General features: G+C 52.6%; 5 protein-coding genes across 5 annotated transcripts; 2 read left to right on the forward strand and 3 right to left on the reverse strand.

Annotated features, from left to right (window-relative positions):
- Nucleotides 1–212: 212 nt before the first annotated feature.
- Nucleotides 213–959, reverse strand: UCRPA7_6470 (hypothetical protein; the record flags this gene model as incomplete). The annotated part of the gene is made up of 2 exons (XM_007919008.1): nt 213–874; nt 935–959. 2 exons carry the CDS (start codon nt 957–959, stop codon nt 213–215), a joined length of 687 nt encoding a protein of 228 aa, XP_007917199.1.
- Nucleotides 960–2,353: 1,394 nt separating this feature from the next.
- Nucleotides 2,354–5,831, forward strand: UCRPA7_6471 (putative bromodomain-containing protein; the record flags this gene model as incomplete). The annotated part of the gene is made up of 3 exons (XM_007919009.1): nt 2,354–3,362; nt 3,414–4,579; nt 4,632–5,831. The coding sequence occupies 3 exons, from the start codon at nt 2,354–2,356 to the stop codon at nt 5,829–5,831; spliced, it is 3,375 nt and encodes a 1,124-aa protein (XP_007917200.1).
- Nucleotides 5,832–6,786: 955 nt separating this feature from the next.
- On the reverse strand, nt 6,787–7,608 carry UCRPA7_6472 (putative grc3 protein; the record flags this gene model as incomplete). Its single annotated transcript, XM_007919010.1, has 1 exon — nt 6,787–7,608. One exon carries the CDS (start codon nt 7,606–7,608, stop codon nt 6,787–6,789), a length of 822 nt encoding a protein of 273 aa, XP_007917201.1.
- Nucleotides 7,609–9,601: 1,993 nt separating this feature from the next.
- On the forward strand, nt 9,602–12,033 carry UCRPA7_6473 (putative dna-directed rna polymerase i subunit protein; the record flags this gene model as incomplete). The annotated part of the gene is made up of 4 exons (XM_007919011.1): nt 9,602–10,854; nt 10,912–11,225; nt 11,340–11,767; nt 11,821–12,033. The coding sequence occupies 4 exons, from the start codon at nt 9,602–9,604 to the stop codon at nt 12,031–12,033; spliced, it is 2,208 nt and encodes a 735-aa protein (XP_007917202.1).
- A 2,006-nt stretch (nt 12,034–14,039) lies between these two features.
- UCRPA7_6474 (putative pap2 superfamily protein) lies at nt 14,040–15,478 on the reverse strand (the record flags this gene model as incomplete). The annotated part of the gene is made up of 2 exons (XM_007919012.1): nt 14,040–15,018; nt 15,081–15,478. The coding sequence occupies 2 exons, from the start codon at nt 15,476–15,478 to the stop codon at nt 14,040–14,042; spliced, it is 1,377 nt and encodes a 458-aa protein (XP_007917203.1).
- Between the last annotated feature and the right edge of the window lie 2,861 nt (nt 15,479–18,339).

Raw genomic sequence — 18,339 nt, forward strand, 5'->3', positions numbered from 1 at the left:
ATAACATTATGCAGCATCGAGTACTGAGTCACTGGCAATTCTCATGCTATCATTCCCAACCATGACGATGACGAGTAGCTCTGAGGCAAACCATACTGAATCCGTCACAGTATCATTTCGTTTCGTACATACATACAGCATACAAACCACCAACGCCATCAAACCCCAAGTAACAAATTTCAAGGTTATTTCTGGAGACTCAGGCTCCAATTCTAATCGGTCCGCTTCTTGGGCTCTGCGTGATCACCATTCGGCTCGGCCTCTTTGCCCTTGCCGGCACTAGGCGCTGTGACCTCGTCGCCTACATCTGCCTCATCCCAGGCATCGATCGCATTCTCATCCCAGTTGTCAACTTCCTCCTCCAGCGACCTGCCGCCATCCGCGGCACCCGACGCTTCCGTGATGCCGGACTCCTGCGGTCCGACGCCCTCGCCGAGCTCTAGATCCTCGGTGCCTTCCTCACCGGGGACCGCCTGGTAGTTCCTGCGGACACGCTTGCGCTCCAGCATGCGGGTGTGGTACCAGCTGCACAGGCCCAGGCCGCCGAGACTGCCGACGACATTGGCGATGATGTCAAAGAGGTCAAAGTCGCGGCCGTTGGGCAGGAAGCCCTGCAGAAACTCGGAGCCGACGCCGAGGATGAGTGTGCAGACGACTAGAGTCAGGTTGAGGGTGCGCCGGCGGTTGGTGTCGAGGATCCAGTAGAAGACGACGGTCAGTGCGAAGAACGTCAGGAGATGTAGCACCTTGTCGTTCACGTAGAGGTCGAGCTGTAGCGAGGTGAGGCCCGCATAGCCGGCGAGGAGGAGCAGGAGAAAGAAGACTCCTGGGAAGAACACGATATCAGCGAGGTTGCTTCTCGACAGCTCTGCGGCTGCCTAGACCGTTGGAGCGCAGGCCGAAGCTTGAACAAGTTGACGTGATTGCTACTTACCGGCAAAGGGAAGTCTTATCCTCATGATGTGAGTGTGGCTTGTGCTTGGATACAAATGCTTGAGGTTAGAGAAGACCGCGGAGGATCTCCGTCATTGTGATCTTGTTTCAGGCGTGCACAGCTGGCGCATTCAACGTGGTGTGAAGTGAGCTGTGTTGGAGTTCAGAGCGCCGGGTGGCTGAAGCTCCTCTTTGAGCCGCTGGCTTCAAGAGCTCCACTGTTGCGGTGGTGGACCGATTGCCTAACAGGTTACGTAGACAGCGCCCCCCAGAGGCGCCCCAGTGCAGTGGCTCACAAGCGGTTTGGGGAGGTGGGGGAGCTGTGGCTGGAGGGATGGTGCTCTGGGATTGGTGCAACGCCAGCCTACCCCTGATCCATGGCACGCCAGCTATGTCATTTGAAGGAAGGGGTTTTTAAAGCATGTACAGGACAAAATCGATAAGTGACAGGCAATCTTTTGTTTATATGTTTATTGCAAAGCACATGGAGGTGGCAATGTTATAGATCAAGATTGTCAATAGGCGGCGTGTCAAAGCACAATTGCCAGCAGAGAACCCCACTCAGCAGTCATTGAATGTCAGGTTTCCCCAGATATCAAGAAGCTCGGATGCTTGATATCGATCAGTTTCTGCATGGACATCATTTATTCGTGGACCCCTTGGACATTTCTTAGTGTCATTCTTGTATTGCAAACAATGAGAATACATCCAAAATAGGAACCATAAGAGTTAACACACTGCAAGACGCTGTCTATCCTGGCTGAATACTACGTCTCGATAGAGACGGCCTGCTGAGTCAGCTGTGCCACCTGAGAACTCACGTGCCGTATCTGTCGGATGCCACGAGGCGGGTGGTCAGCGGTACTTTGCCGTTGAGTCAATTTCTCAGTGATGAGGTATCATAAATTGAGTGCAATCAATGCGCAAATTATCCCTAGATAAAGGAGGATTATTAGAATCATAGTAGACAAATTTGCATCGCGAATTAGATATCCTAGCGCTGAGCGCTGGTGTCTTAAGGGGTGTCCGCAAAGGTACCGTCTCCCTCGCCAAAACCGGAGAACCGGCGCAACCAAGCAGGAAAACTCCCTGCCCAGAAACGGCAGTGCCAGACTCCCAAATCAACCTCACGGAACCACCTCACGCAAGTCGCGCCTCACGGTATTCATCGCGGTGCCCCCACAACCATCTCGTTTGGGCTCAAAACCGGTGCATCATCTCTACAGATTGCGCTCTTTCTTCCCATGTGCGTCTAGCATCACGGTTCGCCCGGGAGCCGGCTGAACTCGAGCGCATTTTCTGGGGCGCATGGGTGACGGCGGCGCTCCGACTGTCCATCCACCAGGAGCTCAAAATGTCCTTCAACATCAGTCAAAATGGATGGCCACCGCCCGCTGCACACTCCTATACCGCCAGCAAGATGAATCAGCTCGTTGATGATGGTTCGGCGCGAACCCAGACCCCCGTCGACAATGCCATGACGTTGATGCCTGAGGCATCAGATATCGAACTCGAGAACCGTCGAGCCCAATTCGCGGAACTCTATCGCAAAAGCGAATCCAAGATTGCCCTGCTATTCGCCGAGGATGGCAGCTACAATCGAGCCGCGATAGAATCGTTTAAACGACCGCGACCCGACGCTGAGTCCCTGCTTCCTCCCACTACCGACCACGCGCCGATTCAGGAGCCGCCCCTAAAAAAGGCTAAGCGGGTCATCGATGAAGACGACTACGGTGACGATGATGAAGACGAGGAGGAAGAAGAAGAAACACAACCTTCTCCGCTGAAAGCGAAGAGTGCTAGTGTTGCTGCCGCCAAGACTTTGCTGTCCCCATCCAAATCTGGAAGCTCTCCAGTCCAATCCATCTCCTCCCCTGGGAAATCAGGCGACAAGTCAAAGGATGATGGATCGCAAGGACAAGCCAAGTCGTCCGAGGATGCGCGTAAGGCATTGGAGGAAGCACGCAATGCCACCGAAGAGGCGGCGAAGCGCAGCTTCCACACCCTCTTTTACACACTCGAGAATGATCGAACAGCCATGCTAGAGCAACAACAACTTGAGGAGTCAGAGAAGCAGCTCCAGGCTGAAATGGATAAGAACGGCGGCAACAGCGCGAACAACGGACCAGGACAGAATCATGGCTCGTTAAGCAACGCGAATCTCGGCGCGTCAAGCCTCACACTAAAACATCTTATTGCAAGAATCGATATGAAGCGTAGCCAGGTGCGCGCATCCGACGCGGAATTGCGCTCGCTCATGAATGAAGTGCGAAAGAATCGCTCTAAATGGGCGAGCGAGGAGAATGTCGGACAGGAAGAATTATACGAAGCTTTGGAGAAGGTGCTTAGCGAATTGAAAGCGCATACCGAGTATTCCACTCCTTTCTTGCAAAGGGTGAATAAGAGGGATGCGCCTGATTACTACAACAGTAAGTTTGCTCATGTTTAAATATTGGAGAAGCGATTCTAACATACAGCAGTCATCAAACAGCCAATGGACTTGGGCTCGATGACGAAGAAGCTCAAAGGGCTGCAATACAAGTCAAAGGCTGAATTTGTCACTGACTTGAATCTCATATGGGACAACTGTTTGAGATACAATCAGGACATGACCAACCATCTTAGGCGAATGGCTAACGGCATGCGCAAGGAGGCCGAGAAGCTTATTCCCTTGATTCCCGACCTCGTTGTTAGACCCCGTGCAGAAGTGGAAGCCGAAGAACGGCGAAAGCAGAATGGAGGCGATGACGATGGCGGAGACGATAGTGACGACGAGCCGATCATGTCTTCCCGGGGTCGCAAGACCGGGGCTAAAGGCACTGGTACCAAGTCAAGAAAAGCACCATCAGACCAAAAGGAAGACACCCCAAACGTTGAGCAGAAGCCATTACTGCAATTGAACGGCCTTTTGGCCAAGTCTCACCGGGAAGGTTCTGAACTGGGAGACGGGAGCAATGGCTTCGCTACCCCTCCAATCGGCTCCATCACGCCGAGTGGTTTGAATGGTCAATCTGGCATTGGAAGTAATGCAGATGCGATGGACATCGACGGCCCCTCATTAAATGGAATGGCTCTCAACCAAGCCCTGGGCGAGGCTGTAGAGCAAGAATTCGAAGATGAGGAATACAAGATATGGAAACAGGTCACAAAGAAGGATCGTGCACTTGTCGCAAAGGACAGGTTCCAGCTCTTCAAAGGCAACAAATTGAACCTTGAAGAGCCTGCCCTTCTTCGGACCAAGGCCGCAATGCGTCGATATCTCAGAAGTCAAAAGCAAGCGGAGTCAGCAGGTGTCATCATACCAGCAGGCACCGACTCATCTGCCGTTGCAGCCAAAGAGTCCTCTAAGCCGACTGAGACACTTGCAGAAGGTATGGAGGATGAGGAGGAGAAAGTCATCCCAGACTACTACGAGCCACAAAGTCTGATACCTGATATCCCTCCAAAACTGCAGTGGATTGAGGACAGCGAGGGTCAAGTCATCAATCAACATGAAGAGTATCTTCGATTGATACCTGAGGGTCAATTTATCTCTCCAGCAAGCCGACTCACAAAGAAGTTCGACGCGAACATTCGCCAAATGCAGGAAACTCGGAAACTGTGCTCGAAGATCGGCGTCATCAAACAGATGCAGATCCAGACTCAGGTAAGATCCCACACAACCTAGGTTTTATAGCAGCTTTACTCACAAATACTAGGTTTACACCAACCAATTTCCTAAGTACAATCCTGAGCCATTTATAGAGTCCGACATTGAGCCAAATTTCATCTCAGGCGATGGGCCGGTGATGGCTCCGGAACTTTGCAGGTCCGCCATGCAGCGATCCGTTGCCAAGATATTCTATCATGCCGGTTTTGAGGAGCTTCAACCTTCTGCATTGGACACAATTACAGACGTTGCCGCTGATTATTTCGGCAAGCTTGTGAAATCATTCAATGTCTACCATGAGGCTGAGAAGAAGGATGCGGTTGGTGTTTACGCAGAACGTGGGGCGAAATTCCAACCTCGATTCACTCCCGAAGAAGTGCTCCTGCATACTTTGTCCGAAAACGGCCACGACATCGAGTCGCTTGAAAGTTACGCCAAGGATGAAGTTGACCGCCTAAGCACCAAGCTAGGAGTTATTCATGAGCGCATGAAGGCTCATTTGGCCGATCTTCTTCGACCAGCTCTTAACGATGCCGGTCCAGACGGGGCTGGGGCATTCAAGGACGGCAGCGAACAATTCGTTGGAGGCGATTTCGCCGAGGAGCTTGGTGAAGACTTCTTCGGCTTCAAGGCACTTGGGCTTGACAAGGAGATGGGCCTGGACATGATGTCCGTACCTCTACACCTTCTCCAGTCTCGCGTGCGCAGTCAATTCCAGAGTCAGGCCCAAGCAGTCGGCACCGAGACTGCGGACCTCTTCGAGCCTCTTGCACCACCCGATCCAGTCACCAGGGAGAACATTCAAGAACAGATCGGACTGGTCAAGAACTTCTTCCTCGCCAAGCTGCACGCTAATGGTGATCAGCCTCTGGTTGAAGATGAGGACCTTCCCGTGAAGCAACGGCGACCTCGCCCCCGACTTGGCGCGACCGGAAAGATTGTCTCCCCGCAAAAGCGTCCTCCCAAGGAACAGATTGCGCTGGCCAAGAAGAAGAAGAAGCTTGAATCTGGAGGCTCCCAAGTCACAGATGGAAAAGGCGCTAATGCAACGCCCGAGAAGATATCTCCCTCCAAGAAACTCAAAAGCATTAGTCTTCCCAACGGAGCTGGACCGAGTAATGGTGCAGTGGCTGCGCTTCAGGCACCTGCCATGGAGAGGGTGGAAAGCATGCAAAGCCAGGGCAATGCGAGCCAGACAGATAAAGACGATGCAGTGGGCATGATGAGTCCGGAGAGCATACAACAATAAAAGATTTGCGCTCATCTCCGGAGACAGCGATCCTCCTGCGCAAGGGTGGGGGAAGGGGAGCCGGCGCAACTCCATGCTATCATGATTATTGCATATTTCTGAATCAACTATATATATATTCCTTCGGTGTCGATGGAGACATCACAAGAGCCAGGCATTGCTCTTGAACAAGCATTAGGCTACGATGCTCCTGGTATTCCAGTCTTCCTCAAAAGGCGTTGTCTCTCGATCAAGGCTCTAGGGGTATTACCCCTTGATTTCAGTACTCATGAATCAATATTGTTATCAGCATTCGACACGGGTTTCCTTTGTTATTACGTTTGTATAATTCACTTCTTTCCGCTCCCTTGGCTGGAATGGCAGGCATTTTTGTCGTTACTGTTTCCACCCTCTCTGCGATATTTCTGATGTAAATATACGGCATCAAGCCTTGGCGGCGTTTCTGGACGACTTACATTTTGGGAGGGATGCCAGCTCAAGGGCTTTAGCATTCCTTGTTGAGACGGGCTTCTGTTTTTTCCACTATACGCAAGGAGCATATTTGACGAACGTACATGGTTCGCCGGGCAGCAGACAATTGATGTGTCTCAGACCTGGTCAATGTGACGGATGATGGACAGACAAGCAGCTGCATGATGGTACCGGGATACGAAGAGCCGCCACGTGCAAGTGAGGATCAATGAGGATGTGGCAGTGCAGGCTAACAGGAGCGAGGAGCGCTTGATGTGCTGGAGTGGCACGGCAATGTTGCCATGGATGGATGAGTGGTTGTCATGGAGGAAGGGTCAAGATGTGGAGCAGTGGCGCAAGTGATGAAGATACAGGATGGCGTAGCATGAAGTGTAATGATAGGCTATCCAAGCCGCATTTGACCAAACATCAATTCCGTTGCCCGTGATATGTTGTTGCCTTCGCTATCTGCTCTCAAATCGGCACGTTGGTAGTGCTACAGACCCTAACCGGCAGCAGTTCCGCCTCGACCAAGATCTCTTCTCACTCTCCAGACTCGAGATCCAACCGCTCGCTTCTGACCTCCATGAAGCGTTTCCGTCCAGGGTATCTCAGACTGATCAGCCAATGACTCCTGCTCGTCCTCGGCGTCATCGGACATGTCTTCATCTGTGTCTTCATCCATAACCTCAAGCGACTCATTCTGCTCGCGTTCTTTACTCCTGGCAGAGTGCCCCTGACTGTACCGGTCTTCCACATATGCCCAGGTTGGTGGATCAAACTTGCCCGCAAGCGGAACGATCACGCTGCCATTTTTCCTGGCAGTCTCGATCTTGTTAGGATCGAGTGGTGTTAGGAGTTGTAGCACCTCACGCTGGGTATCGATGCCCCTTATGAGCGCTAAGCCGATATTTTGCGTATACTTAGGGTTCAGCGATACCTCCTGTCGAATGAAAGGAATGCTCTCTGGCGTTCTTGTCACAGATAACTGGTCTAATGTCGGTGAGATATGTCCCTCAGCCTCTTCGAGCTCGCCAACTCCCATTTCAACATCCTGTGAAATTTCATCAGAGCTAATCCCGTGCTTCAAAGCAGTCTGGAACGCCTTGGGATCTTGAATCTCGACAACAGCTATAACTGTGCCATTGATAGCATCTGCTAGGAGGTGTGGCATCAGGTGCGAGCCGTAGCATATGATTCCTGCAATGCCCTGTGATGGTCCCGCGTATTTCACCTCTATTGGAGGTAATGATGTCAATGGCGCGGGATTCCATTGTGTGACTTCACTGGGGTTTCCATCCATGTGGAAGTATGACATGGTCTGCATTGTTCTGAGATGGAGTGCGGTCCTTGATGTGAAGTCGCCCGACTGTGATGGCAGAGTCGAGAAAGCGATAGTTCCGCAGACAGCCTTGAGACCCTCCACTGTGTCTTCAGGGCCATCCTCGGACATGTATATGACTTCAGCGGGATGAATGCTGCGGATAAGCGTTGAGAGGAGCTCGAGGCCTGTCCCTTGCACCCACCCGGGCGTGTTGATCACCAAGGGATGCTTCGCCCGTATCGTAGTTTGGTAGTAGGAGAATAGGTCGAGAACACACTCTCGGTATAGTCCTGTATCAAAGGCTGGGGTAATAGCAGCCAGCGCATGTGATCTTAGCAGCTGGTTGTCTGGTAAGGATGGGTGGCCAAACGAAGGAGAAAGATTGGGCTTATCGAGGCGTGCTAAAGAGATGACTCCAGGAGGCGAGAACTCTGGCTGGCCTGGATCAATATCTAGTATAGCCACGCCTGCCCAGGTTCTCTTCTTTGTTCCGCCGCGGTTCGTTATCAAGCGGTTGGCGAGAATTTTTGAAAATGTTGATTTGCCTGAGGACTTTGGGCCGCAGACTAATATGATGGGCGGTCTCTGATGTTTGGACGAGACCAATGACACGATCTTCTTGTTCCACTCGGCTGGAGACTTGAGGTCTTGCAGCATTGCCCTCTTGGGGCCATCATCAGTGGTGGATAACTGGACAAGACTTTAGCAATAGAAGTAGCGGATATGTTGGCTTTAAGGGGCATACTATTTGAAATGTTCGCTTATGACCACCAGTTGAAGCATCTTCGTCTTCATTCCACAAATTTCCAAACACTGGAGACAATCTCTCCAACTTCCGCAGGTTATCAGCTTGGGGATGTGGAAGTAGTTTGATCGAAGACTCATCAGAGCAGCGAAGCACCGGAAGAGCGTGGCAGTGAGGCGCATGAACCCAATGTACTGTCTCTGACGGATATAGAGTGGCACCTGCGATGGTGGCCTCTCCGCTTTCAACTTGGATGCCGTAACTTCCGAGGATGACCAGACGTTCCCCATCGGGAAGTTTCAGTTGCACGCTGCCATCTGACTTTCTTTGACAGTTCTTTTTGTTGGGGCTGAATGATGAAAGCTGGAGCCGTTTGCTCTTCTCTGGAAGTAATGTACTTTCAAGTGGCACAGACTCAACTCTTTGATCCAATTCTGGAGCTATAGGTAGGGCTGGAACCTCCTCTGCCTTCTGAACTGGCAAAGCCTTATTTCGGCCCCGCTTCACGATAGGAGGCTCTTTAACTTCTTCTGAAACACCTTGCTCATTGACATCAGGCTGTGGCTCTGGCTGTATCGTGCCTTTTCCCTCCAGAAGTTTGCGTCGCAATGCCACAGCACTCATCACTAAGTACGTACATGTTAACTCAATGGGTTTTCTTGACTAGTGGGTGTTCCTTACTTTGAGGTGCCTGGCCGGTGTCAAGCTTTCTCTTTTTGTTGGAGGCCATTATCGCGACCTTCTCACAAACAGGTTACTCAGATAAACCCTTCACAAAAAATGTTGTAATCTTGCCCTGTATATGGAAGACATTGTGACAATATAAGACTTCGTGGAGTCTTGTCCTGTGCGCTGAACCCCCTGCCTCCATCTCACCTTTAACAATAGTCTAGGAACTGGCCCAAGCTGGTTCAAATAAGGTATAGAACTTTTTCCGCCTGCCGCAGTGCTACCGGCCAGTAAAAAGCGCCAATGCCTCTTTAGCTCCGCCGACAACGCGAGCCACATTGACGCGACTAGGGACTGGGGGACCTGGGAGCTCAAAAAAAATTCACTACGCCAAAAGTACCCTTGAAGGAGAGTTCACCATCCGCACTACCCTCACCTCTTTCCGGTCTTTTTTTCCTGGCCGCTTTGGGACAATCACATCCCAGCCCAATTTTAAGCTCACTGCTCCTCCTCCCCGACATACTTCCCACCTCAGTCAAAATTAACGTCACAAAGAAGATCTTCGACTTTGTCGAAGGGATCATGGCGGGGCCTCGGGCGCCTGTGGGCACGCTCGGTGCGCATGTCGCGAGCGCTGCGGCGCTGCGAAGGGAGCAGCGCCAGAACTCGCGGATCTCAAGCAGTGCCCCGGCATCATTCAACAAGAGCAAGGATTTCGCAGGCAGCTCCAGCAGCAGCAGCAGCAGCGACGAGTCAGGGAGCGACAGCGACTCCGATAGCGATATCGATAATGGCGAGACGGCGCTGCAGTTTCAGAACCGGCTCAGCCAGTCCGCTGCGACAAAGATAAACGGCACAAAGACAGCTACAGCGACAACTTCGGCGAAGCCCGCATTCCTTAAGAGCAGAACAAAGGTCGAGGAAGTTGCTGAGAGTCCCGAGAACTCTCCTACAAAAACAAAGTCATCCAAGAAGAAGGCCAAGGAGGAGATTGACGAAACCCCACTCAAGTCTCAAAGTAGGAGGGATGTCATCCAAGAGACACCTACAAAGTCGTTACCCTCAAAGAGCCCCACAGTCAATGGCCTCAAGGGTAGGGTCGAACCCGACTCCGATTCTAGTTCTGAGGAGGATTCATCTGAGGATGAGGAGCCCGCGACGAGACCGGTTGTCAAAGCAGCGGTTCAGGAAGATGATACGTCTTCCTCCGAAGAAAGCGACAGTGATAGCGAGGACGAAAAGGGAGGCGCAAAAGTTGTAACGAAGGAAGCCGAGTCAGAATCCGACTCCGAGTCGAGCGAGGAAGACTCTAAGAGTGACGCCAGCGAAGATCTGGGGTTGGATACAGAGAGTAAGGCTCCGACGGCAAAGGCTGCGGTTCCAGCAAAGAAAACTGTCCAGTCGCATTCGGAATCAAGCTCGGGCGAGTCCGAATCTTCGTCGTCTGATGAGAGTGATAGCGAGAGTGACGAAGAGCAGACACTACCGAAGACATCAAAGCCTCCGGTCAAGCCTGTAAACCCTGCATCAAAAGCAGCGGAAGAGAGCTCGGAATCTGAATCAGGATCTGAGGAGTCTGAGAGCGAGAGTGAGGACGAGAAGCAATCATCGAAGACGGCTTCTCAAGCCATATCGAAGAAGGTCACACAGAGCGTCGAAGGAAGCAGTTCTAGATCGGACGACGAATCCGGCGATGAGAGTAGCTCTGATTCAGGAGATAGTGAGAGCGATGCTACTAGCTCTTCGGGTTCTGATGAGGAATCCGATGTTGAGATGGCGGACGAGTCTTTTGCAATCACTACCAGGACCAATGGAGAGCAGGCACTGGCAACAGCGTATGTACAAATTTCGCCCCTTTTCATTGAGATGTCGCATTCTGACAAAAATCACAGTGGTCAAGTTCCTGAACTGATTGCCCCGGACTTCCACCTGCGTAAGGCTGGAGAGCAAGGCGATGCTGCCGATGTTGCCGAAGTCTTCCGCGATGCTCAACTTAACGGAAAGCAGATCTGGTACTTCACGGCTCCGGCTTCAGCACCAATCACTGCGATCGAGGATATGGAAATCCCACTCGATGACGCTGACGATGGAAAGCCTGTGATGTCGCACAACGGCGTTGATTACTCGATGGCGTTTGACGACGGCTCAGCTCAGAAATCGGTCACCTTGGTTATCCCCAATGCTGCAGGGGATAAGTACACTTCGGGTAAGTCGGCCACATCCTTTTCTTATTGTAGACTAAGTCCTAATCTAGATGTTTCAGTAAACCGGCCAGTCGATCGTGTGATACACTTCCAAAGGACTACGACATTTCTTCCAGGCAACGGAGTCGCAAGCAGCAGTCGTGCTATCGTGCCGGCGACAAAACAGCCCCGTCCCCAGCCTCCGAACCTTAGGGTGCGATTCAATCCGTTAGGAACTCCAAGCGGACCCGTAACGAAGAGCATCCTGAAGGCACCACGGTCACGAAACGAAGATACTGTAATGACCGAGGCGCCAAGAGCCTCTGTTTCAACGCCTCAGTCAGACTCAAAGAAGAAGAGGAAGCACGCAGACGAGGACGAAGAGGCCGCGTCCCAGGATACGGCCAAGACCAACAAGTCTGAGAAGAAGAAAGCCAAGAAGTTGCGCCTGGAAGAGGAGGCCGCGTCATCGCAGCTGAGGAGGAAGTCTACAACGCCTATTCCGCCGCCTGTCATCAATGGAGTCTTTCCGTCTTCTGCAAAGGCACCCGCCAAGCAGACACCGGTACTTCCACCAACTCCTAAATTGGCTACCAAACCATCGAATGGAACCAATAGAGCTCCAGCATCATCACCCCCTCCGACCAAAGTGAAGTCGGAACAGACCACATCATCCAGAATCGCCAGCTCGCAGCCGGTGAAGTCCTCCACAGCCAGGCAAACGCCCGTCCCTCTGCCGAGTTTCCCAGTGCCTGCCTCAAGCCAGCCTATCAAGGCAGATGGAGAAAAGAAGAAGAGAAAGAGGCACAAGGTCAAGAAAGAAGAATCTGATTGAGCTGTGTGAAACCCATTCAGTACAAGGGCATGATTGAAGAGACACGAAAGCGTAGTGGGATTTGGAAAGGGTGATAATGGAGGGAATTATGACCGGCTCGACTTCATGAATCGGTCTGGCCGGTCAGTCGAGACAAGACGCCAAGCTTGGAACTGATTTCGTGTTGCTATAAGGTGCCACATCTTAAGCACAGTGTCTGACTTATGGCTTGCTCCGCATAAATGCAAGCACAGGAGCCAGTCGAAACTTCCACTCCTAGTAAAGCCTTGCAAGGCTTGGATCAGAGTTGAATTGGTCACAGGGGAGTTGAGGATGCTAAACTTGTGTGAATTATCTGTCTGGTAGCAACGGCGTATTTGGACTTGCTCGGACCCTGCTTGACACAGGCCTATAGAAGCAGCATTGCATATTTGCTCGGTAGGCTCTTCAAGGGCAGTAGTATAGGATGAGATACTCGAATACAGTGAATACCAAAACAAGCCTCCTAGATTGTGCTGTTTCGTGTGGATAGCAGTTATCCTCTTCCGTGACTGTGAGCAGTCCGATCAGCGAGATCGTTCTACGGTAGATAGACTCCGAGGCTCAAAACACCCACATAGTAGTGCCATGCTACGTGTCACTGGAAGGAGGACGGCGTTGCCTATCTACGCAAGCAGTCAAGGTTGTACACACCTGCATCAGATCGACAAGGTGCGGAGCAGGCAGGCAGGTCGTCGAAATTCTCCGACTCCGTACACTAGATCGGCACGGCAAAGACACCATGACCATGCGGCTGAGACCGCCGAGCAAGCCACCACCACGTCTTCGAAAACGGCCGCAAGGGCAAGGCGGCATCGGCGTCCTATAGTCTCTACTCTAAACCAACGTCCTCGGATTGACGTGACTATGATTGGAGGTTGACCGTATTTAACACGATGGCAGAGCATGTCAGCTTGAGTTATGGAAGCATGCAGAGGGAATATCACAATACCACACAGGCAAATGCAAGGTTCAAGACAGGTTCGTGTGACTTTCCCTTAAACGAGGGTGTTTGTTCTTGATTTCTTCTTATTCTCCTTCTCTTCCATTTCATATGACTTCTCATCGTATCCACATACATAACAACGGGGCTGCGTCCGTCTCTTCTATCCATCCCCTCCCTCTTCCCCTCAAACAGCCCACTGGATTAGAGTGCAGCCAACAGCCCGCGGGGGCCTTGGCGTGCCTAAACACACTTCTTCTCGGCAGTGCGTTCGTGCACATTACACGCACGAAATAATTACTTGACCACCAAGTGGATGCTTTCCTCTTTCCCTGTACTTTGCTGTATTTCCCGTCCGTCGTCATGCCAGACCGAAAACCGTCCCATGAAGTTCCCTGCTCTTATGTGTATGTAGTATGGCCGGGGGAGGGTTTGTTCACGAAAAACCCAGTGTGTGTTGCCTCTCCCGGGGAGTTGATGCCCTCCTTTCCAAAAATGATGAACTCCGACACCGTTTTTGGGACACGACTTATTCCCCGCGTGTCACTTTCTCACATATAACGCTTATAGCGAACGCCTGCAAATGCTGGGGGTTGGATGAGTGTGGTAGGTGCTGAAAAAGGGGGCCAGGCAGTACTGGCCCATGCTGAACAAAGAATTACGTCGAAGTTATAAAGGGGTTATTAGCGGATGTGTGGTGGTGAGTTGTAGTAGTAGTAGCAGTAGCGAGAGTATGGGGGGGTCTGTTGTAAAGCGAATGCCTGCGTCGATGGCGAGGGTGGTCACGTCGAACTCGGTATTAAACCTTCGTAAAGCGGAGGGCGTAAGATTATCCTCGCCGATTACACAAGTTCGACGTCGACGCAGTTAGGGGTATCATTAAAAATGCGGTAGCCTGTCGCAAACATGCCGGATGAATCGGGCGTGCCGTTCTCGTCTGGTACGCGATGCTTAGACTCCGCGGCGCAGCTATGGCGCCAGAATCGAATTTGGTTTGGGTGCTCTCGCAGTGAAGCTTGGTGGTTTCGTCAAGTCGGCTGCTCATCGCACCGCTACGGCTTCGGCAAACTCGCTCTCCCGCCGGAGCAAGTCGCCATCCCAAACGCTTCCCTGAGGAACCAACATGTGTCGGTATTCGTCCTCGGGTGTCGATGGGCTCATTAGAGTCGGGCTGGTTGTGCTGGTTCGGCCAGATGAGCTGAAGCTGGAGCTGCTGCCCAAAGTCCACTCATCGCTGTCACCGACGCTCTCCCTCTCGAGAAGCCCGAGACCGTAGCCATCGGCAAATTTGTAGCCGTATTCCTCGTCAAATGGTCTTGGGCGGTCGCCGATCTCGACGTACTCATACTGCCATCGGTTCTTCTTGTCTGGCTGGGGGCGCGGTAGCCACCGTGCCTTTGCAATATAAAAGATTATGCATGAAAGCAGACTTCCAGCAACCAGATCGACTGCGTAATGGTGGTTGAGGTACATGGTAGCCCACCACAGCCAGCCGACGTAAGCAATGAAGAAGCCTCGGAAGCGAGGGAAGCAGAAGCTCAGAAATAGCGCCTCGATTGTCGCAACACCAGCGTGGAGACTGGGGAATGCGCCGAAAGGCATCGGGGCGGTTGTAAAGCTGGTAGTGTACATATCCACTCCGAACATGGCATCAATCCGGGCCAAGCCAGCCGGCGATCCAGGCATGCCATAGTGAGCGGGCTCCAGACCGTTAGCCTTCTCATACCAAGGCGGTGTGCATGGGAAGACGATAGCAATGGTGACACCCAGAGTCGAGAGCCATCCAAATGACTTGGCGAAAATTGGGGTGGTTCCAGGCGCGGCGAAGAGGAACAGAGCCGCAGAGGTCACTGCCGGCCCTCCAAAGTGTCCAATGCCGTAGGGGAACCAGGCAAGCAGATCTAGAACAGGATGCGTATGCTCTGACAGAATATTCGACAGGTTCGCACCGTACATGACGTTCTCCAACGCGGGGAGCACCTTGACCCAGATGTGTGGGCGGTACTCATAGGGGATGAAGCTAGAGCCTCAAATTAGTTCGTGGTCATAGACTGGATGTCCAAGCTTTTTTTTTTCGCTTACCGGCTGCAAAAGAAATATAGGAGGTATACCCAGATGACCATAGACGGCAGGAAAAACTGTCTTGTGGCGGGCATGAGAAGCAAGAAGGTCGTGAGAATAGGCACCACGACCCGCACGACGGTGGGCATGGGAGCAATTGTCATAGAGAAAGCCATGAGGAACGCCAAGATGAAGTACTGGATGTCTAGGAAGTGCCATCTCTGACGCAGAAGCGCACGAACGCCATCTAGAGGGTTGAAGGAGGTCTGTAGCTTCGTGATGTCGGGCTTGTCGTCGTAGGTTGGTCGCGACTTTGTCCGGCTGCGTCTTCGGTTGGGGCGGAAACTCGGGGGGATGGGGTTGAAGCTGGCGAGTTTGAGGGCGCCGGGCCAGTGGAATGGCAGCTTGGGCTTCGCCATGGTGTTGAAGTCTTGCATCGTGAGCGGCGTCTTTCAGGCGGCCGTCGAGATGAGCGGCTGCCCGAGAGAGCAAAGGAGTGAGAGGGAATCGAGGTGGCGCTGCAGGCCACGCGAGTCGGACAAAGGGGGCGGGATGACGATGATGCTATTGTATGACCATGCGCATATTCGCTGCTTGCTCTCGCTGAAGAAGAAGGAGTAGTAGAAAGAAGAATACCGGGGAGAGGTATCAATCTATCTAGCTAGCTATCTATCTGGAAATGTCAGAGGAGGAGGATTATGTTCGTCGTGGGCGGGTTAGTCGGCGATCCAGAAGGAAAGAAGGAGCGTAGGAGAGTGGGAGCGCCGGGTTGTGCGGGAGTCCCAAGCTTCATATGTAAGCGTGCGGCAGTAGCGAGTACTTTAAGGTAGAGGAGAGAGTGTGGGAGTGTGGGAGCCAGGCGAAGCACAGGCCGCCTTTTCCAGACAGCAGCAGCGGCAAACAGCTAACGTTAGTTAGTTACTTGGTGCTAGTCAAGCAGTGCAGGTAACACCACACGCAGCACCAGCAGTGAGAAGTGCAGGTAGGAGGGACAGCGCACCGCCAGACCAAACCGAGAGGATGGATGGTGCAGGGCAGGGCAGGGCAGGGAACAGGCAGGGGGGCAGAATGGCAAACGGATTGGTGAATTGTGCACGAGAGACGAGAGGGAAGCGAGAGAGCGCGCATCCGCATGCAGGGCACCCCAGACAACGCCTAAGAACGAGATGCGACGAGACCAGCAGATCGCTGGGCAAGAGAAATTGCAGCGGGCGGGAGGCCACTCGCGGGTTCTGCGAGTACCCCGAAGGTCTCCAGCCACGTACCGGTACATCCCAATTTACCGCATGCTCATTTTAAATCTTCCTTTTTTTCCTTGAAACCTTTTTCCCACCCTCTTCCAGGATGTCCTCCACCGCGGAAATTGCGTGCAGAGGTACTTTCATCTCTTGGGGCCTGTCCTCCCCGCTTACCTCATCAGGCGTCTGTAGCGCATTCCCGGGCGAGACTAGGTCGTTCTCAGCAATAAAGCGAGAAAGTCCTTTTTTATTCGAGCAACTGCAGGGGGTGTCCTCAGTTTCAAGTCCGTGTTAGCCCGTTGCCTATGCGCCGCTCCCTGGTCACGACTGCTCCATTCCTCATTTCCCAATAGCCCATTACTATGTACCCATTGCACATGGGGACCCAACAACTGGAGCCGTGGAAAGGAAACGGAAACGGAAATGGAAAACGAGCACCAGATCCCAGGCCTAACTCAGTGTTCGGAGTCGCATTGCGCTGCTTGACAGGACTCCATCGCTCCTTCTCTCCCGTCCAGGGATTCATTGGTCGGTTGGTGGCTGCTCATACGGTACCAAGGCTACCTGATACCTATACGACGATGCGATGCGCAGTCAGCAAGCAGGACGATTAACTTGCGCAAGCCACACATCGCAGGGCTGAGCCACGGCCAACCGCGCGCAGCATGCACTTCATCCTTCTGATCGACAGCGAAATAGAGATGCCTAGGTGCCCTGCGCTGTGCAGACTCCACTGCAAGTTGCCTGGGCAGGCCGGCTAATTCGCTCTGGTGACATAAGAATCATGAAGTCGCTAGCTCGACTGGACACTGCGCAAACGCCCCGAGTAACTCGAGAGTCCAGCTCACGGTGAGGCATTCAATTAGCATGCCATTAAGGCCCCCTTCGGCGCGGACGGAATGGGCGGGCGCTTAGTAGACACACCCTCGCCCGCCTGGCTAGAGTCTTTAGCGTATTCTAGTCTAGAGATGTTCGCTTCCCAGGCCGGCGGAGCAGACAGGTCCTGACCTGACCTGACGAACCGTCGATTTACGACCAAGAAGCTAGGCAACTGCATTGTTACTGTAGTCAAGCAATCTGCACTAAACCTACCGATCAATCGTCCGTCACATCGATGGATCCGATCGATGACCTCAGCCATCGAGTGCGTCGCAAGCCAAATGTTGCACGGGAACACGATGTGCATTCTGAATGGGCAAGAAAGCGCTGTCTTCCCGCGCTTGTATTGTATAACTGGGTGCTGGGTAGGGTGTTTCCCCACGGGGGCATTTGCTATGTTGTCATATCGAGTCCTGAGCCGTCCTCAGGAATGACGCTCTCGGTGAGACACAGCAATCGGGCTGCTGCTTGGTTGACTTTGGAAGATGCTTAATCTCAACTCCTCGAGCTTCTTATGTTCTGGAACAGAGGCCATGTCCTCAGTATCAACCTGCTGCTCCCCTGCTCTTATCTCGAATCATTCACAGGTCGTGATAGACGGGCCTGCAACGAGGAAACAGACACTTCCAAAATTGTCACGTCGATCCTCTCAGCCGCCTGCAAACACCTATTCTGCTTGATCTACGTCTTCCCAGAAGCGTGGACAGTACCTATTTTCTACCTCGACTCACTACAGCCACGAACTCGTCATTCGACGGTGACGAATCTGATCATTGAAGTTGCGCCAACCTGGTGCCAGCAGCGACTCGTCAGAGCTGCACGCAGGAGTCGTTGTCGTCAGACATGCAGTGTTGCCGTCAACAGTACTACCGCTTAAGGTTAGCGTTTCTAAGCTTGTGGCTCATTGATCTCTGATGCGACGGAGCCGAGATGCTGGGGCCAGGTACCTCTACATTCTGTGGCCCCCGGGTGCCATCTAATTTTTTTCTCCCCTAGTCGGCTACCGGTAGCTATGGAGAGCAAAAAGCCCCCCAGATGGATACTTCTGAAATTACACTGGGCGTCCAGTCGGAGTCCGGCTTCACCAAGGTCTCACGACATCAGGGGTTTGAGAAGAAATTCATCGGCTGCTCTCATATAACGTCTCCTGTCTATTTTCAAAT

Source organism: Phaeoacremonium minimum, assembly GCF_000392275.1.
Source record: "Phaeoacremonium minimum UCRPA7 unplaced genomic scaffold PA7_03_scaffold_476, whole genome shotgun sequence".
NCBI lineage: Eukaryota > Fungi > Ascomycota > Sordariomycetes > Togniniales > Togniniaceae > Phaeoacremonium > Phaeoacremonium minimum.